The following is a 23,264-nucleotide window of genomic DNA, read 5'->3' on the forward strand; positions in this document are numbered from 1 at the left end:
ATTCCAAAGTGCAGTGCTCTTTTAGTGTGGTAATGGCCTCCTGAATTAAGGAGCAGGCAACAATGCAGCATAGAACAAGAGGCAGACCATAGTCAGGTTCCAGCTCCAATCTAGAATTGTGAAAATCCACTTTAGAGGTCTTTTATTGCATAAGCGGTATATGATATTTGTTATATAAAAAATTTCTGTGATATCCTGTAGATATTGGTCTGTTACAGGGCATCATAGCCACACCATGGTTTGACCATTAGAACCATGCCTTTTGCTCACTTGCTCATTCCTCAAATGCTTGTATCAAATTCCTTTCATCCTAGTGTGATGGCCAGTTTGTTGCATTCAGATCAGGCAAACAAGTTTGTCACATGGAGTAGTTTGTTTACTGAGTGAAAAGAAAACTGTCATTTGAACTGGTTTTCCAATCCTTCTTTGGAGATAAACTTTGGTTTGTGATAACCCTAATTTACCTAATTAAGTTGCAACTCCAATGGGTTACCATAAACCAGGGAGTAAGAAGGGTAATGGGAGCATTTATGCCTGATTCATTTCCCAGTTTACCAAGCCCTCGTTTGGCCTCATTGTCAGAATTAAATTATAGACCAGGGACCAAAGGGATGCATAGGTTCCTGCTTGGACCTTGTTCTGGGCTGGGGAATTGTTTGTTTTCCTAGGTAACGGTAAAACCAACCACAGGATGGTTAAGTTTAACCAAAGGCGACTATGGGGTGTGGCGCTCATCTCACTTCAGGCTGAGGGAGCCAGTGTTTGTCCACAGACAGCTTTCCGGGTACTGCTTCTGTCCCCTGTTTTCCTAGGAACAGCACCCCACTCACATTAGTATCCCTCAGTTTTAGGAACATTTTGCATTGTGGCACTGCATTGAATCTAGAATCATGTGATCTCACAGAATTTGTCCCATGGTTCCTGGTTATGACTTTTCTTGAATAGACTGTGTGGCAGTCTTGAAATTGAACTGTTTTGGTTTTCAGGCTCCTGTAATACTGGTGATCCCATGTGGTCTGGCCATTCACCACCACCGCACCAAGAAAACTGGGTCAGTTTTGCTGATAACACACCAACCAGTACTATTTTAGCCATGCATCCTGCTTCTGTCCAGGTGTGACATTTTATTGGTATTCTTTTGATTTGCTTCATTCCAATTAATGTCAGTCATTTTCATATTGTCACCAAAGATTCATGCCGTGACTCTAAATGTGAGTGTGTTTAAGATCAGTCTCTGATCTATTCTTCTTTACATAAAATAACCTCTTTCACTGAAGATTCTTGATCAAGCAAACCTTTTAAGTTAACCTGCCAGCATATGCAAAACTAACTTTCAGCTTTTCTTTGTCCTTATAATTATTTGAAACTATTCTTTGCATAGTTTTCATAGCTTTGTGTTGCTTACATGAATGTTGCTACTTCTATCTTAAGTATATTTTCAAAATACTTTCTTTAGAATCCCATCTAACCAGCACAAACTGGAAGACTTCTAAAGCTACTTCAATAAATAACTTTCATTTCCTTTCTTAGGTCAATATACAAATGGTAGGCTATTGATACATTTATATAATGCTGAAGAAAAATCTTTCCTTTCAGGACCAGACAACAGTCCGAACTGTAGCATCAGTTACTACAACAAATGAAATTCGTAGGCAATCAAGTAGTTATGATGATCCTTGGAAAATAACAGATGAACAAAGGCAATATTACATAAATCAGTTTAAAACCATTCAACCTGATCTAAACGGATATATTCCAGGTGAGTTCTTTTAAACACATAAGTTACAAGAGTACATATTTTAGTTTCCTACTAGTAAAGACACTGGGTTGATTTCTAAGATTCTATAAGCAGAGTTGCATTCCTGGTTCTTGCTAATGGAAGGGAGAGGCAGGTTTTGTTGATTTCCCATGTGCCCTCCAAAATCTATTCTAGTGGGTCGAAAGATCCTCTGGAACAGTGAGGCAAGCAGTGTAAGGAATCCTCTAATGTATAGAATCCTATGATTTATAGGAAGGAATCTTAGGCACCAACCTCATATTTTCTTGGATTTTATATACCATTTATATGCCATTATAGTTTTGTGATGAGTGCTACAATTATATTATTGCATACAGTATGATTCCAGATAATTTTTAAAACTAACGTTAGAAGATAGAAATCTCTTTAGAACCTCACTATTTTCAGTGTTTCTGCAATACACTTATATTTTTTTGCTGCAATACACTTATAATCCTTACAAGTTATAATTTTAGAATCAAAGTTAAACATCATTGTTTTAATATTTCAGGTTCTGCAGCTAAAGAATTTTTTACAAAATCAAAACTTCCTATTCTTGAACTTTCGCACATTTGGTAAGTGTGAAATATAGCTAGGTTGGGGAAGTTCCTTTGTTTCAAATCACATTTCTTTGGTTGTGGAGCTGAAATGCCTAGCATTTAAATTACCTTTCATAATTTACATTAAAACATATCCCCTGCACTGTCAGTGTAACATTTGCTGCAGTCCTATACATGCATACTTGGCAGGAGGTATCACTGAACTTATTTGCTTACATCTGAGTAGATGTGTAGGCTTGAACAGTTAGAAGTTAAATCCTATTCCCATGCAGATCAAATAATAAACTTTCATGTGACTTAATTTTGAAATAAAGCTTACCTTTTGTAATATGGCTGTGTTATAAATTGCCATATTGCTGAATACCATATTGAAATAACATCATGATAAGTTTCAGCAAGGCAATATACCAGTGAACAGAAGGTGAACACTTAACAGCTTCCCAAGGGGTAGCTCAGCTGAACCGATACATTGCAGATACTTTGCATTCAAATATTTCGAATGATTCCTCGTGTTTTACTTAAAAGGACATTTAAGAAGTCTAGGCTTAACCCATCTCTCCATAAACTCACATTTCTTGTATAGAATAAGCAGCCAAACATTTGATTCAGCAACATTGTATATAGTGTCTTTGATCCCATGTTGCTCGCTCTTTCTTTTTTGTAACAGAAGGCTCCCATTGACTGAAATGGGAAGAAGTGATTTTTGCCAATTCCACCTTCCCCTCTAGTCCCTTGTGCCTACCACCCATGCTATTACCTATGGTACTCCAGTTTTCTGGAGCGGATATTCAGGAAGCATAGTGGACTGTAGTGGGAAGGTGAAATTGCTGAACATTGACCTCGTTTTAGAAGCAGAATGCCAGACTGTGTGGTGTGAGCTTAAAGCATTCTCAGTAAAAGTGAAGTTCAATAGAAACATTTAGAAGTAATATTTTCTCTTGCCTTTTCAGGGAGCTGTCGGATTTTGATAAAGATGGTGCATTAACACTGGATGAATTCTGTGCTGCTTTCCATCTAGTAGTTGCTAGGAAGAATGGCTATGACTTGCCTGAGAAACTGCCTGAAAGTTTAATGCCCAAACTGATTGATTTGGAGGACTCAGCAGGTATTTCCTTTCTTCTGTAGAGTTTTGTTCCTTTAAAACTACCGTTAAAATTAGGATGTCATTAGGCAACATAAAATTTACAGTGTAAATTGTACTAATTTAAGGTTGACTCGGTAGATTCATTGAAATTAATGGACTTAAACTAGTCATGATCATTCATTTCAGTGGGTCTGCACTGAGTAAAAGTTAGTTGAGTACAACACAAAGGCCTGTTAATAAGGAAGCAATTTCTTATTCTTGGGGTGGTTTTGTGTATTGTGAGTCACAGTTTTAGAGTCACAATTGAAAATGTGGTGAGAGATGGTGAGAAAAGTTAGAATGGACTGAACTTGCAGTATGATGCCTCAAGCTAGCAACTACATTTTTGTAGCCAAGGACAGACAGCTCTATTTCTTTGGAAACTATAAGTAAACAGATTCAAGGGTGTTTGATCTTAGCAAACTCATGTACCCAAAAGCAATATATGAAATCCCTATGATTCCACAAATAAGTTAATAAAAACTATATTAATGTTCCTGTCTGAGACTTTAGTATGATTGCTGACATCCCAAGGGCTGCCCTTGAAGGTTGGGACCTTTTGGAATAGAATTTCCATGAGGGTCTATTACTAGAACAGACTTTAGCACCTCTCCCAACCTCTGTAGGAGAAGAGAGATAGGAACTTCTTCCAGTTTATAAATCCTGTTTTCAAGCTTGTGGTTTCTTATTTCAGTATCTGTGTCTTATTAATTTAAATTGCAAGAGTGTTGCTAGGAAAACCTTTTAAAATAGAATAGTGTTACATTCCTTGAGCCCTATAATTTTTAAATTATCACTGCTGCAGTGTATATATTTTGTAAATGTGCATAGATAACCTTGCGTTACAAGCAAGCTTCTGTAATAAGTGAGATTGATACACAGAACAAATTATGGTTAGTAAAGCTTTGAATTGAAACCTAATTAAGACGTTAACACACAATTGTGCTTGACTTTCATAGTGGTTCCTGTTTCAGAAGCAGGGGATCAGTCTGGTGAGGTAGGTTATGCAAGTTCACCAGCAGAAGCACCTCCAAGCAAATCACCGTCAATGCCATCGCTAAATCAAACATGGCCCGAGCTGAATCAAAGCAGTGAGGTTAGCAAACAGTATCTTACTTTGAAAGTTTCTTATTTTAAAATCTAATGTATGACACAATATGAACTAGATGCCACTGTGCCATAAAAGCTGGCTTATGTACCTCATTTTGAGTGCTCACTGCATAAACTGAGCAGAAATATATGGCCTTGATCCTAAGCCATAATACATAAGGGTATATTTTGAGATTGTCAACAGGCGCTCAAACATTTAATTATTAATCTATACTTCCTCTTAATCATTAAAGGTGGACTGTTTCATCAGTGATATGCCCTCTATTCAGCATTAGGCCTATTGTTACTTCAGTGACATAATTTATTGACAGCAACATTGCCTGTGCAGAAGACCAAGATTGGAACAGGTCTTTCAGGAGGATCTCAGGTTCTCCAAACTATCCTCCTGAATGTCCTGAAAATATAGGCAAGTTTTGCACTGTCAAGATCTGTTGTAAGCCAGGCTGCTGTTTAAGCTGCGAGAAGTAAAACTACAGGGAGCCAGGCAGAGGCTCTTCTCAGTAGTAGCACCCACCCCATAGAATGCCCTCCCATCACATATTAAGGAGATGAGTTAACATTTAGGAGACTTGAGTAAAATCCACTAGGTAAGAAATACATATTCTAACAGCAGAAATATCGGTTACCATTTACTGTGCAATGCTGGCTCAATTAAGCATAATTATAGGGAAATTTTGATTCAAAGAAGGACCAAAAATTACTATTGATTTGCCTGGTATGCAATGGCATTGCTTATTGCAAAGGGTAATAATTAACAATAACAGGTGAAATTTTTAAACAGTTACCATATTATTGGACGGATAGATGTCTTAATGGCTATTAGGCAAAATAGTTGCTTTTGGAATGTATGTGAGGTAGTATGCCTCGTGATTGCAAGTTACTGGTGTCAAACCAGAGATGGCCATTATTTTCACACTGCAGTTGTGAGCTTTCAGAGGCTCCTGTTGTTCCAGCAGACGCTAAACTACCTTTCTTGGTTGGAACCTACAGGGCAAATCCTAAATTGTTGTATATGTAAATCTTCAGGCATCCAATAGTAATTGGCATGTCAAGGTTCCTCCGAAGTTAGAAGCCTAGAGGTGTGGAATGAGTAAAAAATACCCAGGCGTATGATTTTTATTTAGTTATTTATTTCACACAATTGATATACTATAAGAAAATGAATGGAAAGGTGTTACCTTGTAATCAAGAGATCAGAGGTATGTGAATGAGAAGAGCAACAAAAAAGGGGTAGTGGGTTTCTTTTAACTGAAAGTAATACAGAATGCTTGACAAATACTACTAAGACTAATGTGTATTGGGTTATATTTCCAAAAGTTCTAGAACAGCATTTAGCATTCTGATTCTTTTGAATTATTAATCATATATACTGCCAAATCAAAGTGTAAACAATTATGTAGGAAATTCAATATGTTTACATTTCATGGCAGGCTTGAGGCCAGTTGAGTTTTTATGTACAAATGTATCTGGTTCAAATACTTGCTAAATCATGTTTAATCTTCTTGGAATGAACTTTTGCATTGTTTTGCTTATTTGGGAAACCTATCCAATTTTCAGATTATGATTTCACTTGCCTTTTTTTGAATTGTTTGGTTTGCTGGGGATTATGTGGAGATTGTATTTAAAGATGCTGTCATCCCCACATTCATCTACCTACTTGGAAAGTTAACTTATGTCAAATTCTTACACTGTTTTTAACAGTTAGGTCTTCTTGAGGAGTCTTGACTCTTCATATTGGAACTGCCTCTAGGGTTGTCAAATTGATTTATTTTATTTAAAATATATCTACTGTCCAACATGCTAATCTGTCTGGCATTTTTAGGATAACAAAGATTGTGCTACTGTCTCACTTATAATTCATAATACACAGTAACTTACTCTTCATTTAACTAGATCAAATTGTTGTGAAATACAATGCTCTAAAACATCTAGCAAAGCAAGTTGAATCAGTGTGAAATTATTTTCAATAACATTACAGTACAGTCTAATGTTCCTATATAAACTATTTCATTGTCCACTTAAAAAGGTGTAGCAGTTAATGACAAGAACTTATTAATTGTTACTCTACACGTATCAGCAGTATCAGACAGGGTTAGGGCCTGAAAATGTAATACTGTACATACTGGAAGTCAGTGCAATATCCAGAATCAGGGTCAACAAGGGATGATGATGAGTGACAGAAGTGGCCCCACCGGTAATTCAAGCAACAGAGCTCCCCACTAGATTTCCCTTCTTAGGTAGGAAAGATTCTGGTTGTTGTTTTTTGGGTTCCTGATTTGATTGCCAGGTACTGACATAAGTCACAAGCAGGATGATGTTGTGGCATTTAGCAGCCATCAACAGAAAGTGTTAAGATTTAAATCCCTGATACATCAGGCATTATCTTGGGTAGAATCTAAACAGCTGCTTAAGGTTCATTCCAAGGAATTCTGCTGGCCTGGTGGTAACTTCTAATCTCCATGCCATATCACAAGCAGCCCATCTGCAGTATGGGGAACTGCTTTTGAGGAAACATGTCTAGTTATAATGGATTATTATATCTAATATTCATATTCTTAGGGCATACAAGTTTTCATGAAGTGTGTTTTTCTAAATGGACCATAATATTTCTGTATCTGGAAATATTATTTCTTATGATAGGAAGTTTTTGATTTTCAGAGCTAAGCAATATGTATGGCAAATCAATGCGTATTATTTCATGTGCCCCTTATACATTTTCCCAGCCACATGTGATCTGTTTATCCCTGAGCAGCTGTTTATAGATAAGTGGGCCCATATTACTGGGAAAAGATATAAAGACCACCTGAAAGAGGTTGCTGAAGTGTTTTGGTTTGACTAATAAGATACTCACCATTCCACTAACGTGAGATACATTAACACTGATCTTCTACGACGTAATCTGCCTTTCAAATCCTAGATCAAATCTTAATTTCTTTGATGCCTGGTTATTGCTATTGTGTCCATGTCTTTCCCCCCCCTTTTCTTAGCATGAAAAACTGACTTGGCAGTTGTGTATTATGCCAGAGCATGTCCTGTATCTTGTTGAAATGATTGCCAAGGCGGACTTCCCTGTTGATTTACCGAGTTTGAACTTCTAATCCTTAGCATTGTTTCAATTATAAATTAAATATTTCTACACTGGTATAAAATGTACTCCGATTAGAAACATTTTGGAGGATTGCTTCAGGGATTGCATTGGCAAGTTGTTGGTCATTTTGTAAATGTGTTATCTGTAGCTTTTATTCCTGATTCATTTTGAGGTGAAAATTAATACAAAAATCCAGGAAAAATTGGAGTACACAGGGTTGTATCAAAAGTAGCACTATGTGAATATTCCATCAGTGCAAGGATTTTTGTTTGTGCAATGAAACATTCTCCCCCATCCCTCCACCAACTTGCCCCCCACATTTCCCAACCTTCTGTTGAAATTTTTAGGGTGGCATGGGATGGGGAAGGGGGAGGGAATTCCCATTGCACAAGTGGAAATCATTGCACTGACATGGATATGTTAGCTAAACGCTGCCCATTGTAGTTACACATGCAGCATGATCAGACATTATAAGAGGTTTCCATTGTCAGTAGCTTGATTTTGTTGTTAAAACATATACACTTACTTTCACAGAAGGGAAATCTCTTGATTTGCTCATACCCTATGCAGTATTTGACAGTTAAATTCTTGGTAGCAGTGAGAAGCAGAAAGGATGAAGCTCAAAATACATTTTTAAAAATGTGTGTGTTGACAGTTAATGCAAATAAAACAACTGCCATTGCAACCTCTGAACTACTTTAAATCTTCTCCAGGAAACCTTTACTCCATCTCTCATGCTGACTTGTCTCTCCTCTGTCTGTTCAGCAGTGGGAGACATTTAGCGAACGCTCCTCAAGCTCACAAACTCTGACCCAATTTGATTCTAACATTGCACCAGCTGATCCTGTAAGTCAATCACTTAGCTTGCTTGTTTGAAATTAATTTTATTAACTCTGAATTTTCATTAATTGTATCTTGCCTGTTAATGCATGATTCTACAAAGCTTGGTGGGAAATGGTGGCAGAAGTCATAAATTTTATCTGCTTTAAAATTTATTGGAGAAATCATATGTATGCAGTATGATTCAAGTTTAATTATAGAACATTTTATGAGTTCAAGAAATAAAATGCAGTCTGTTCATTTTTTTGAAGTATCTTCAGTGTACAGAGTGTGTTGAAATTCTTAATAATTATGGCTGTGACACTTTTTAGCTGCCTTGTGCTGAAAAACAGGATTGAAATTAGAAAATAAGTATGGTAACTTGCCAAAGACCAGTTTGAACAAGGACAGCCAAAGTCACATGCAGATCCAGTCCTTTCATCCCAAAGCCCACACATAAAGCCCTTTTTATAGATACCATGTAATCGCATTTGCTAATCTTCATTTTTCTACGTCTCCTAAGTACATGTCACTGCTTTCATCAACACAACCACTGTCCTCTATGGACAACACCAAGGCAACAGGCGTTCCTTGTCTGTATAATGGCCCGTATGTGACAATTTGCCCAAGCCATATATACATCCTTCATTCTCCATAGTGTGGTGTTTCTCACAGTTTTTAATTTCAGGTCCTCTAACAAACATACTCTGCCCTCATGTACCCCATCCCACTGAGAGCCATATATTGGGCATGTGATGGTGCATAATCTTCATTCACTGCTTTGTGAATGACTCCCACACTGCCAGAGCAAAGCACTAGAAAGGAACATCTCTGGCTCCTGTATATTCTCTTGCTGTCTGCAGTTTCCGTAGTTGGTAAGTTAAATCTGATGAGAGGAAAATCAGTGTGTGCTGTAGGGTCTCCCTCAGTAGAACTGCATTCTCCCATGTGACTTGTCATACTGTTTTAGAAACATGGTACTAAAGGCACAGACTTTTTTCTTTGCGAGTGCAAAAGCTGAGCAGTAGGTATTGTGGGGTGGGCTGTGAAGCATCTTGGCAGGTGGCATGCAGCAAGTGGGTGGGATGACAGCTTTTGTAGATCCATAGTTTTTCATGGAGGGCCAGAAGTGAAGTGCTGTTGCACTTGCATCCTGCCTGCCAGTTTTTTATGGACATCTGGCTGGCCATAGTGCGAGTAGGATGATGGACCTTTGGCTTGATCCAGCAGAATCTTAACCAGCCCTGTGTTACACGTACTGCTGTACAACAGAAGCAGTGTGCAGCACAGTGTGGTCTAGCTGCCACTGTGCCATGACTATATACTTCCATATATACTTCACCGTGTAAATTGCTACAAATGAAGGCACATGAGCTCCTGAAGAACTTATTTAGAAACACATATAACCTTGTGCAAGCAGAATATTGTGTGCAAACTGCTTAAAGTGTTTGTTTAATGGGCAGCCAGTAAGCTTTGCTCCAGTGATGATTTGCCCAATGCAGATAAGCAAATGATAGGCTTCCATGTACTTTGCTAGTGAAAGAGCTGTCATGTACTGTTTTGAGTATCACAACAAAGTTGCAACAGAGTTTGTTTTAGTATTCAAGCGTTTTAATGAAACTTTTGATTAAGCTATCAACTTTAGACCAATTAATTCTACTAAGCTAAGTTCAATTTATACCTCTTTGTCTTAGGATACTGCTATTGTTCATCCTGTTCCTATTAGAATGACTCCAAGCAAAATTCATTTGCAAGAAATGGAACTTAAAAGAACTGGAAATGGTAAGTTGTTAGGTGGTGCCTTTAGAACAACCTCTACGTAGCTAAACATTAATTTTCACAAACATAATTAGTTATTGAAAGCCTATCAAACAATGTATTCATTTTTGTATCCATTGATATTGTCACTATGGGGTTCTTGAAGCCATTAATAGTTTTATCCTATTCAGTTATTTCACTGTCACATTCACATGAAATGCTAAACCAAGAAACAAGCCATTCACTAGCCACATTTAATTGTGTGAATGAAGCTAGGGCTCATCAGCTCCCCCAGCTTCTTCTCTGGTATGGCCATGAGGAGATCAGAAGGTTCAGCTTCTGGTTTTGACTATCTGCAATTTGTTACATCGGAATTGGGAAAAACTAGTTTGTTGAAACAAACCATCTCCAATCCATGATTTGTGAATCTGGCTTTCATAGTCAAAATTAAGCACAGTATAGGGACCCCACTGGAGGAGGAAAGGGGAGCAAGTTGTTGACAGGAACAAGGCTTGTTCATGTGCATCTGAACCAGGCCACACTTTTCTAGCCTGATTTAGCTTGCACATTTGTTGAGAAGCTAAAATTGCAAAGGGGGTTGGCATTGAGTAGCACTCTATATAGAAGTGGCAGTATAAAAATACTGTAAGACAATGCAGACAACAACAAGTACATGGATTGAGGGTGCTTGAATAAAAAAAATGCAATTGTGGCTTCTTATGCCATTTTTCTATAATACAGACTTTTAAACCCCTACAAATAATAGACTTGAATGATCTCATTTTATGTTGCATTTGAGCAGTTTTGATGTTCTTAAAATTATTGTCTTGTATTTTAATATTGTGTATTATTTATTCTTTTGTAAGCCACTCAAAAGCATGTTTTGATGAGTGGCCATTAATCTAGTAATAAAATAAAAAATGTTTTTTCTTTCTCTAAAAGGAACAGATATCCTGTCATGTAATTTGGCTTTTCAGTCTTCCCTTCCCTTTGCATTCCCCCCAAATCTGTTCCTGGGGATTGGTGTGTGATATGATGCACATGGAGAGGGGAGTTGATATCCAAATATACACATGTGTGGCCAGAAATGCAAGTTATGATCTTAGTTGTTCAAAATTTTAATTTTTACATATTACTATGGTGTCAGACTTTGAACATTAGGTGAAATTTGCCATAAGAAGAGAGGTAGACTAGCTTATTGTTACTAATTAAATATATACTTTATTCCTTTTTAGATCACACAAATCCCACGAGTCCTTTACTTGTAAAGTCACCTGATCTTGTAGAAGAAAGTAAAATGAGTTCATCTGCAAAATTTGTAGGAGGAAATACAGTTGGCAAGTATCAATGTTTTCTTTCCTAGTAGGGTCTCAGCCTGTTTCATTTCACTGCAAATAGTTACCGCATTTATCGCTCTATAGAGCGCACCAGACCATAGGGCGCACCTAGTTTTTTTGGGGGGGGGAGGGGATAAAGGGGGAAAAAATATCCCCCCCCACAGCCCCAAAGAGCAAAGAAGCCAAGACAGCCAGTAGGATCCATCCTGTCTTGGCTTTAGCCACGCACAACCTCTCCAGCTGGGAGAGGCTGCGCGTGGCTTCTTTTTTAGCCGTGGGGCTGGGGCGGGGGAAGCCTGAGCTTCCCCCGACCCTAGCCCCCAGAACAGGTCCGGGAGCAGCGGCAAGCGCTGCGGATAGCTGCCCGAAGCCCAGGGAGCGCAGCGCTGCGCTCTTCAGGCTGCAGGCTGCTATCCGCAAGCCTTCGGAGCCAGGCGGGAACTCCCGCCATGCTCCAAAGGCTTGCGGATAGCTTCCTGACCCCTCTCGCTCTCCAGGCTTCAGCGAAAGCCTGCATTTGTTCCATAGGATGCACACACATTTCCCCTTCATTTTTGGAGGGGAAAAAGTGCATCCTATTGAGCGAAAAATATAGTAAATGACTGTAACCGAATACCAAGTTCAAGATTTGGGGAAGTAGTACATTCAGCAGCTACTCTGTCCATCTACGTGCAGTGGAAAACCATTTAAAATGCACATATATTTTGTGTTTGAAAAAGGATGTGAAGCATCCTTTAGAGTTGGGGATTAAGGAGTCTTATTCTTTAACACACTCTAGCCACTCTGATGCCCTCTTAGACCTCTTTACACATACTTTAAGGATTGTGTCTGGTAGCTGCTAGCCAGTTGGAATCCATGCAGACCTATATAATTTCTCAGATCTTCAGTCAAAGTGGTGGAAACAGTAAAGTACATTTTTGCAGTACAGACCCCTGGGTTAGTAGGTATTGTTGATTATTCCAGAGTAAAGGGATATGATCTAATATATGTGAAGAGGCCAGATCCATTGTAGGAACATTCTGGTATGGAAATTTGTTTTGCTTATCAATTTTGTGTCACTTGTGACCAATATACCTTATTTATAGAAAAGTCACTTGTAAGTTTTATTCTGTAATATTATTCTGTGGAATAATCAAAACATGATTAATCAACAAGCAATGTGTGATTTCCTTTTTCTTATATCAGCAGATGGTTACAGCAGCTCAGATTCCTTTACTTCTGACCCAGAACATATTGGAAGCACTGTAACAAGACAACGGTAATTAGATGCTTAAATATGAATGATGTTAAAGTAGCAACTCCTTTCCAAGGGTAAAGTACCCAGCTCCTACTCCACAATTTGTCCCCTCAGACACACAGCCTGGTAATCTCTAAAAGAAATTCATAATTCTAGAAGGAGTCAATTTCCTGATTGGTCTTTTTGTGTGTGTTTGTGTTGACATAAGAGCTGCTGCGTCACTTCTTAAGTCAGGCATGCCTAAACTTGGCTATCCAGATGTTTTGGGACTACAACTCCCATCATCGCTAGCTAACAGGACCAGTGGTGAGGGATGATGAGAATTGTAGTCCCAAAACATCTGGAGGGCCAAGTTTGGCTATGCCTGTCCTAAGTGTTTATTTGGTGGTATAGCAGTCTATAAGTTTAACAAGCACTTAGTGTTAAAACACTCACAGAAAAGTGCACTGAGTTCCAGAATAAAAAGGGTGCAGGGTGGTGATTCAGTGATGGTCTCATTCAGTGGTGGTGTTCTGTTATACATAATTATTGACTACAATGCCTCTTGACACAACTGTTTTTGTCTTGTGTCTTTTCCTGGCTCCAAGAATATATTCTCAAAGAATTTAAGCACTCCTGCAAGCTGTATTCACTTACCACCATTGTTTAACTATCTATTTGTCAGTCATAGAATAAGATTTCCTTTCCTCCATTCTGCAGCCTGAAGTGAGGATGGGCAACATAAAGCCCTCAGGTCAGATCCATGATCCATAGGGTGCTATTAGAACATTGGAAATATGTGTGTGTGCTGTTTAGCAAACTTCTAGTTTCCAGCATTGTGATGCAAACCTGTAAATTGCAAGGGCAGTGGAGCTGAGTTTTCCAGAATGCAGAAAGATCTAATGATATAAAACTATTTCCCGGTATTGCCACATATACACATTCTTAAGTATTTATACAAGGATGACTATATTCTTTTGGTGAAAAAGGAGCTTGTCTCATTTTAGAGTAGAAATTGTTCTCTGGAAACAATAGGCTATCCATTTTCAAGCTGGTTTGATAGATCCATGCAGAAAACAGGCCCTATAATTTGAACAAGGTGACTTCCCCAGTCTAAACAAAATAAAAAAATTCCTTCCAGTAGCACCTTAGAGACCAACTAAGTTAGTTATTGGTATGAGCTTTCGTGTGCATGCACGCTTCTTCAGATACGCTGAAACAGAAGTCACCAGACCCTTATATATAGTGAGAGGGTGGGGAGGGGTATTACTCAGAAGGGTGGTGGGAATGGGTGATTGGCTGATAGGTGTGGTAAACCTGTTGACGACTGTGACTGCAATTGGGCTTACAGGAAAAAGCAAGGGGTGAGATGGCTAAAAATAGCTTTCTCATGTATAATGAGATCAGAATCCAATGTCTCTATTCAGACCAGATCTCTCCATGGTTTTAAGTTTGGTAATAAGTTGCAAATCAGCAACTTCTCTTTCCAGTCTATTTCTGAAATTCTTTTGTAATAAGACAGCTACTTTGAGATCTAGCTGATCTTAATCTACAAGTGCAGGTATCTTCATTGTATCATGGCTGGCAGATCACAACTCAGTACTTTTCAGTTATCTTCAGTAGTTAAAGTCTAGATGTCCACCTTCTTAAAGAGCAAATTTTACTGGTAAGGAAACAGTTGCTGTGTTCTGATGACTATATGGGATGCATGAACTACAGTTTGCAATAGAATTTCTGTAGTTACATTGTTTTTCAGATCACATTCAGGGACGTCTCCCGACAATACAGCTCCTCCACCACCACCACCAAGGCCTCACCCTTCGCACTCAAGATCATCATCTTTAGATATGAACAGAACCTTCACTATTACTCCAGGTGGGCATAGTTCAGATTCTTTTATAAAGTCAGTTGATTTTATCCTTTCTTAAATCAAGTTCAGGGTCACTTGGGTAGTTCTCCTTTCTGTTTAGAATGGTACTGAATGTTCATGATGTTGAGACATTTGGGAGGAAAGGTTGTTTGTTTCGGTCATGTTTGCAATCTTGGGTGGAGGACGGTGTTAATATTGTGTCCTAAAATATAATTATTAATGGGAACATGTTACACAAGAGAAATTTTCACAGTATGTTTCAGCAGAAAGCCTACCTGAAGATTTAGATCTCTCTCCTGTCTCGCTATTTTTTGTGGGAATCATCTGGAGCTGCAGCCAGTTTGTTGAAGTGTGCCTTACTTTCTCCTTCTTTCTGCTTGAGGCACGCCATCCTATACATGTTTGCTCATAAGTGAGACCCCTTAAGTTCAGTGGGGTTTACTGCCGAGTAAGCGTTCATAGGATTGCATTCTGCGTGATCAAGATTACATAGGCTAATCTGTAGGAATTTTTTGAGTCAGTAAACTTGCCCGAAGGCCTAGGTTTGGAACTTGCTGAGCCCCTTAAACCATGTAACAATTAAAATACAGCAGCAAGTGACTGCTGACGCTTGACCCTGCTTACATCCAAACAACTGCTTGTTTTAAAGTACTTAGCCAAAAGTTGTTAACACAGCTGAAAACATATCTAGTGTTCTCTTCTAAATATTACTGCCTTGTAGGTCAACAGCAAACTGGAGCGATTGCCTACCCCCCTGCAGTGCCTCCAAGACCTCCACCCACACAGGTTATTCTTCGATTTCTGTTGAAATTGTAAATTAATTGCATCTTTTTAGTGGTGGTACCGATATCTGTTAATAATATTGTAATAATCTCTTCATTGAATAGTTCCATCTCAGAACAGGGAAAAATGAAATGAAATAAATGTACAGGAAAACGATAATAAACAAAAACTACAGAATCCATAAAAATAAGTCCAATAAATATCCTGAACAATTCCATCATAAAACAGGGTAAGCTAAGCTGCAGTGAGGACACTTTTCAATTTAACCAAATATCTGGCTAAAGAAAATGGAACATCCAGGCATGTAAAATAACCTAATGGCATTTTGGGACGGGGTGATTGGCAAAATTGACAAAATCATCCACCAACACATTACAAAGATCCGAGAATTAGCCATAGTGAATTTGTTTATGAACCTGGACTTGATCACAAACCTTTCTTTAATAAAGGAGCAAATTTAACATCTTGGTACAAGATATGGCAAATATCTCTCACTGAAAAAATAACCGATAAATTGAGAATGGTGAGAGGAATTAAATGCACAGATACTTTTGTGAGAGAATGGTAGAAATGTATTGCTTTCACAAACATGCCAGAAAACAAAGGTCTCTAGCGTATATGCTAATTTATGGATATCATCATAATTAGATTTTATTTGTAGTAATACCGTCAACATTTTATGGGAATTGTCATCTAGAAATCATAAGCAGGGGCCTGTCACTTATTGAATTCTTAGTTTCTATTCATCTACATGCCGTCATGTTTTTGTATTTCACAGGACATTATGTTCCAGGTATTCTGGAAAAAGGATTTTAATAATTACTTTAATAGTAATAAGTATTAAGCAATCATATAACCTTCCCACCGCAGTTTGCATCTGGGACACCCCTTTCCTACCTCTTTGTGTGAGAGACAATGATGGCCTCACTCTGTGCCAACAGACTCTCTCACTCTGTGGCTTCTGAGCAGCTTAACAACTTTTACCCCTGTTCTCCACCCTACCCAAGTTGTCACACTGAGTGGCATGAATCATTGTCTACATGCACCCACAGCAATAAAATATATATAAAAAATGTTTTTCTCTTATATGTTTATATGGAAGAAAACAACTAGCAAAATAAACATATGTCACACACATGGTGACAAATTATCCAGAATGTCTCCCCCTGTCATCTTATAAATATTTGCCTTAATTCAAATATGCCTTGAATATTTAGGTCAGAAAAGAACTCTGTTTACTTGGTTAGTATCCAAGCAAACTTTCTTATCTGAGCGAGTTTTTACATTTTACATTTTTAAAAGTACCAACATAATCTGTGACATTGGTTCTCTTCCTGTAGGCTGGAGCTCATGTTCACCGTTCATCAGATGCTGAAGGTCTAATAGCACACACAAGTACCTCACCTCAGCAAATACCAGAACAGCCAAACTTTGCAGATTTTAGCCAGTTTGAGGTTTTTGCTGCATCAGGTGTAAATGAAGAAGAGGATGATGAAACTGAGAAACAACCAGAGGTTTTGCAGGTTAGCACAGACATTATATCTTCTGGCTATATTATCTGAGTATCTGTTAATTGCTGTCCAGTTATATTCATGTGGTAATGTTGAATGTCATTGCCCAATAGACACTTGATAGTGTCCAGATCTGTTTTATCTGGGAAAGAGCGTAGCTGGCACTTGAAGAAATATAAAAGCCTCATACAATAGTGTTTCTGAGGATTCTGGTACTTCTCAGTGTGATCAGGCTGTTAAAGGCTTCACTTTTAGTAGTTATATGTGAGCTTCCAGAGTGTGCATTTGGCTTCAGTTTAAGTGTCTGATCTCATACCCATCCCCAAACCTGAAGGTTATTTGAATCATTGCTTGCCATGATGCATTTTTGAGTTATTTCTGTCTGTAGGTAGAAAAAACACCTGATTCTGCTGGGCCTCTTAGAGTTGCCAAAGGTGATGGAAGACTTGAAGACAAAACAGTTTCTAGTACGCCTGCAAATACGGTATGTAAAATGTGCAACACGAGAACAGGTATTTCTCAACACGAGAACTGGGGTTTTTAATTAACTAATCATTAGTAATGATTAAAACTGAGTGCTGGTGAAGTTTATTGCTGCATGTATTAAGACACCCTCTATAATCTTTCAGGGCAAAGGTACAACGCCTCTGGCACCGCCACCAAAGCCTATACGCAGAAGGCCAAAATCAGAAGATGAGCTGAGACCGGAAGCTGAGGAGCAAACACAGAAAACAGGTGTCATAGCTGCTGTTCTTGCTTCACAGCCATCTATTCCTAGGTAACCCAAGATGTGTATAAGTACCTCTGATAACAAGGCATTTTCATTTTAAATAGAAAATATAGCCATTAGTAGCAAAGTATCTGTGATATTTGAACCATTGAAATGCTAAGTAAAGCCACTGTGAACAAACTTGAATCCTAAACACAGTATAGAGTTTTAGAAAACTCTGATGCACAGCGTTTTGCATTATGTTACAATCTGCAAGAAATGTCTTTCCATGCATTTATTAAAATAGCATCAAGAATCTAATTTCAATATTAGGTGTACCATTCAGTCTGTCACTCTTGTTATAAACATGGCTGCATGCACTTGACAGTTTCATGGGTTTTCACTAAGCAAGAGAATTTAGCATTCTGCAATGTTCGTCAGAGACCCAAGGGGGACTAGTGAGGCTACTTTGCTGACCAAGGGCTTTGGATTTAATTCCTTATAAAGCTCCCTCTCCCTTCCCAAAGGCTGCTATTTATTGTTCTACTCCCAGGCTAGTCACCATGTCCTTCTCTTTTCCCTCTCTGCTTCATAACCAGTCCATGCTAAAAATATTCAGAAGCCATGTGTTTTAGCAATTGAAGAAACCAGCGGCTACATTGCAGCAAAGAGGTTGCAATGTACCCCTGGTATGTGTATGATTCCTCAGCCTATGGCTGATGGGAATGAAAAACATGAAAGCATCAAGTGAAAAAAAATGTTGTTTTAGTTCTTGAAGGCTTAAAAGTCCAACTAAATTCTATGCAATCAGTGAAGGCTGAGATTTCTGTATGCAGTGAGTATTTGATTTGACCTGGGAGGTGTTCTAAGGGGGTAATTTAAGTAGATGGAACTTTGCTGTATCATGAGAAGTGTGGTGCATTTTTGACTTGGAGTTTAAACCAGCCTCAGCTTCATCTTTGACCTGCAGTATTAACATTGGACTACATGTGCAGGGCTGTTGTAAACCTAGCATCTCAGCACAGCTCTGCAAACTGTAGGAGGCATATATTACAGATCTGGTGACACCCCTTTTGTGTGCATGGCTGTTTTGGCTCAGAAATAAAATAGAATATTATGCAAACTAAATAGATGGTTATGCATTGCACACAAATTGAGTATTAGCACTTTTTGTGAGGCCTGGGTTGCTTGGCAGAAAGAAATGTACAAATCTGGATACAAGCTTGAATTTGCAAGACAGCTTAATTCAGTTCAACCTGCGGTACAGGAAACATGCTAATTGATTCTAAGCTAGTAAAGAAAGCCATGGACCTGCATAAAAGCATAGTCTTTGTATGCACTGCCTTAGTTTCAAATAGCTTTGAAGCACAAGGAAACTTCAAAGGGAGTTTTGAGATGCAATGCAAGGGAAAACCTGGGAAGTGTCACCAGGTTCATGCAACGTTTGTTGTAGCTCTGTAGGCTGTGGCCACTGACAGGAAAGGATGCCAGAATTCACATTTTTATTAATTGACGTGCAACTAAATAATACATTAAAGAAACTAAGGCATTGAGTAAAGTAATTAACTGATTTCAGAACAACTTTCTTGAGCCATTTGTCTACAAATAATAAGCACTTTCTGAATGTTGTTTCGTGAACTTATCTCTTCAGATCGGTGGGAAAGGACAAGAAGGCTATTCAGGCATCAATCAGACGCAATAAAGAGACCAATACCGTTTTGGCCAGACTGAATAGTGAATTACAGCAGCAATTAAAGGTAAATGACATTTTTTTAAAAATCAAACACACCTTTTTTCTGACCAAATCTTTTGATTGGTTACCTTTTGAAGGCCATAATCTTCAAGTTTTCCAAAGTAAAAAACCTTTTATCCCAGCTTTCAACATAGGCCATATTTCTGATCACACCCCACCCCAATCTTTTGGCGATTCTGCAGCTTCCTTCATGAAGCAAAGGCAGGGTTTTTGTTTTGGTTGCTGATATGAGCCAAGTGTCTGCTATTTTAGTCTTCGCCCCCAGACACATGTGCACACTTCTCCCCTTAAAAACAGCAGAAAATAAGTTGATTTAGATTTAGAAGAATTCTCCATGGCTATTTATATAAAATTATTACATAGTTTTGAGGATGTAATAGAGTTTTAACGTATTACAAACATTTGTGCTAGCCTATAGTAAAGATTACCATAACCATTGCAACTAAATGCATGTTTGTTTATCGTGATATCTCTTCATTTGTTTTATATAAATGGCAAATCTTTCCTTTGTAGGATGTTCTTGAAGAGAGAATTTCGCTGGAAGTTCAACTGGAGCAGCTTCGACCCTTCTCTCACTTATAAGCCAATTGCCATTAACTGTGAATTAATTAACTCTGAAAGGGGAAATTGGGTAAAAGGCCTAATTAAAGACCCATATGTTCAGCTCAGTGCACTCTTAACATTTTTTTGTGATTGTTTTGTCCTCTGTCCACAGTTGTATTTAAGTAACTTTTATAATTTTAATACAAAGAATGGAATAATTGTTTCCTTGAATGTTCTATATATTGGCACTGCCAACCTTCCCATTTTGTTGGGAGGGAACATTTTTAATTTGGAGCGAAGTTTGTACAGCTTCAGTGGCCTAGATCCCAAACTGAACTTGATTACCTTATGAATTTTCTATATTTCATGTCAAAGATCATGACTAAAAAACATCCCAGATATCTACTTTTTAAACACAGAAGCACATGCTTTTACACACCTTTCTTTTGATTGTGTAAGAGAAGGTTAACCAGCTGTGGTCATCAGTTTTTTCTTTCCCGAGTCACACTTTGCAACCCAACTGAAATTTCAGGCAGCCATTTTGATTCATCTTGCGCCTTCCAAGTGCCACAAATTTCCTTTTTTTGTTTTCATACTACCTTGCCATACCAAATGCATTTGGTTGTCTTTTCCTCTTTATGTACTTTGTATGTGGCCACAGCTTGACATTTGTTTCAATGTTTCCATTCATGACTGTCATTTTTCAGCATGCACGTAAGTGCATACCTTCTGTGAAAGGATTGGGTGTTGATCTCTCTGCCATGCACATTTCCTGAACACCACCCGTAGTTGCATGCTTTGCACATTTACCCTTTTATTAACTGGCACATCCAACAGACTTTACTGTAACACACTATGGTCAATAAATGTGTCAGTACCTCAACTCTTCTTTCCCAGTCCCCTGAAAACTATTTTTGTTCCTCAGAAGGTTCGCTTCATCTCTCCAAGCCTTATTCTTCTGGCTTGCAGACAGGCTTCATTAACACAGTTTCCTGAGTGTATCCTGCTATTCAGGTTGATGTACTGTATTAGGATTTGTTGTATATTGTATAATACACACCTTTTGATCTCATATGTAAATTTGCATTAATGCTGACTAACAGCAGATATTCTATTTAATGGCTTATTCTGGCTGTGGGATCATAGATGTTAAACTGCATGGATGTATCTCAGCAGAATCAGAACTAGCAATTGTGTGATTTTTACACCAATAAAACAGCACAATATTTTAACTTGGGTGAATCCTTTTAGTTTGGCTTAACACACTGAATTAGGTTGCTTTTCATGAGCCTGCAAATAGGATTTTGCACTGAGTATTTGGTTGTGAAGAAACCATAATGCTAAGACTACTTTGGCCATCATGTTGGCCAATTGGCTTGCCCAGCCAGCAGAACAAACTTAACACTCACACAACAGGATTCCTCCCCCTCCCCTTCCCCTCCAGAGTAGATTTTGGTTGCATGTGGAGCTGAGTAGAAAGGGAAGTCCACTCATGTGTATATGGGAGATTTATCACTCTAAATCAAACATTAGGGAAAAGTCAAACAAAATAAAAAATTCATGGTATGTGTCAAAGCAGGAAAGAGACTCAAAGCAAAGAGTGAGAAAGAATAAACGTTTGTAACTACATGCATTAATAGACATCTAACAACACACTAACAATTTCTATCTACTGTACAGCAAGAAGAAATACTAAGTCACAGCAAATGTACTTTACTGTAGACAGGGGCAGGGAACTAGGTCTAGCCATCTGGATCTCTGGCTTCCCCCATGCTACAGAGGAAAATTCAAGCCTAAATAGGGTTTGAAGTTTCCACCAATCATCTGATCAGTGCTGACTTCAAGCTCCACTTTCTGCAAGGGGCAGCTACACAGCTGATCCCATCACCTATCAGCTCTGTTTTCTACTGATGCACTACTATCTACAAAATTCTCAATGGGGGGAACTCAGTAGCACAAGCAATCCCAGCTGGCTTGCTATTGGCAAGCTTCCCTTACCAAGGTGCAATCAGGAGTGCACTGTTAAGGCTCCGGATTGTGTGTTGGCAGTTTTGTGTCCATTTGGCCCTCACCAGACATCACCCATGACATGAAGTGTCAGGGAAACAGCCTCACTGGCCAAATGAGGGCCTTGGTCAGCCTGATTTCCCCATGTCTGTTGTAGACACTGAACGGTTACCTTTTTCTTTTGGGAGCTGCAGTTACAAGCGGCAGGAAGGTGAGGTAGTAAATAAAGCTGGGAAATTTTAATAACAATTTACATTATCTTCAGTATTGCAGATAATTGCCCTTTGCAGTGCAGAAAGCCACGTAAACTTGTCATGGTCCTCTGTAGAACAAATCATTTGACACCTGGGACTTTGCAGAAGAAAAGCATTCTTGATATCTGTAAAAAGAATAATAATAATCTGATTTTTGAAAGATTATAAATGAGGATCAGTTTTCAAGCAGGAGACCATGTAGCAATATGTGCAGTGGTGAAAGCTTGACCCATTTATGGTGTTCAATGCAATGCATTCCCTACAGAAATGGAGACCTGTAAAGCAGGCCTTGTCACCATTCAGTAACACCTTTCTTATCCCACTACTCAATTAGTATTGCACTTTTCCTCATCCCTGGTTTTAGTCTGCATGCAGATACGGAAAAAGGGAAGTTTGTACAAAGCGGTTTGTTTTTCAAAGTGAATCATTCATTGACCAGCAAATGCATATTTCCACTGCAGCGAATAATGTGGATATTTACAGCATTCTGTGTTATTTCTGACAGGCATTGTTACATTACCTGTGTTAACACAGTTTGTACTCTTGCATTGCCCTGAGTTCTTCTGATGGAAGGGTGATTCACCAGAGGCTCCTGGAGGGCACAGAGCACCTTTGGAATGGAGACCCCTACCATAGTCCACAGGCAGAGCCATGCAAACGTCCTTTCTCCTGCAGGAGGAGCCAACACCATCTCCCAGACCAGCTGTACCAGTGAGCCGATAGCCAGGGTCTGTTCACTTATTAAGAAAAAATTAAGCCCCTAATTGTTTTGCTAGCCCCTTCTGTCCTTTAAATATAGGGATTACTGGGGCTGCTCAGCATCCGTTAGAAGAGCAATACCCTGTCCTTGCACAGAGTTTTGAGAAGTTTGCCTGGAGCAGCAGCTTCCACAGATTTCAAGGCATTCAGAAAAGTTGTTGTCTATACTTGCTGGTATAATAGTTCTTTCCCCTTGGATCTAAGGATACTGAGCAGCTATCTTTCCTAAACATGCATTCGGATTGTGGACCTCACCATGCAACATTCTTAGGTATTTATTTTCTTGG

At 38.6% G+C, this 23,264-nt stretch overlaps 2 protein-coding genes across 8 annotated transcripts in view; one reads left to right on the forward strand and one right to left on the reverse strand.

The window, feature by feature from the left end:
* REPS1 (RALBP1 associated Eps domain containing 1) overlaps positions 1-21,189 on the forward strand; it is a 35,228-nt gene extending 14,039 nt beyond the window's left edge. Inside the window, exons 5-20 of one of the 6 annotated variants that reach the window (XM_081907117.1) lie at positions 987-1,114; positions 1,597-1,759; positions 2,289-2,352; positions 3,288-3,442; positions 4,420-4,556; positions 8,424-8,504; positions 10,172-10,259; positions 11,471-11,572; positions 12,758-12,830; positions 14,545-14,663; positions 15,380-15,444; positions 16,782-16,964; positions 17,341-17,436; positions 17,582-17,687; positions 19,313-19,418; positions 19,928-21,189. In XM_081907117.1, coding sequence (XP_081763243.1) covers positions 987-1,114; positions 1,597-1,759; positions 2,289-2,352; positions 3,288-3,442; positions 4,420-4,556; positions 8,424-8,504; positions 10,172-10,259; positions 11,471-11,572; positions 12,758-12,830; positions 14,545-14,663; positions 15,380-15,444; positions 16,782-16,964; positions 17,341-17,436; positions 17,582-17,687; positions 19,313-19,392 — 1,640 coding nt within the window. In that variant the 3' untranslated portion in view covers positions 19,393-19,418; positions 19,928-21,189. Of the gene's footprint in view, positions 1-986; positions 1,115-1,596; positions 1,760-2,288; positions 2,353-3,287; positions 3,443-4,419; positions 4,557-8,423; positions 8,505-10,171; positions 10,260-11,470; positions 11,573-12,757; positions 12,831-14,544; positions 14,664-15,379; positions 15,445-16,781; positions 16,965-17,340; positions 17,437-17,581; positions 17,731-19,312; positions 19,419-19,927 lie in introns of all 6 variants that reach the window. The other 5 variants (XM_081907114.1, XM_081907112.1, XM_081907113.1 and 2 more) reach the window with 5 other exon arrangements.
* ECT2L (epithelial cell transforming 2 like) overlaps positions 20,522-23,264 on the reverse strand; it is a 28,969-nt gene continuing 26,226 nt past the window's right edge. For both annotated transcript variants that reach the window (XM_081907069.1, XM_081907068.1), the window contains one exon: positions 20,522-22,343. In XM_081907069.1, coding sequence (XP_081763195.1) covers positions 22,204-22,343 — 140 coding nt within the window. In that variant the 3' untranslated portion in view covers positions 20,522-22,203. The remainder of the gene's footprint in view (positions 22,344-23,264) is intronic.

Source organism: Podarcis melisellensis (assembly GCF_964234715.1).
Source record: "Podarcis melisellensis genome assembly, chromosome: 3".
Lineage (NCBI taxonomy): Eukaryota > Metazoa > Chordata > Lepidosauria > Squamata > Lacertidae > Podarcis > Podarcis melisellensis.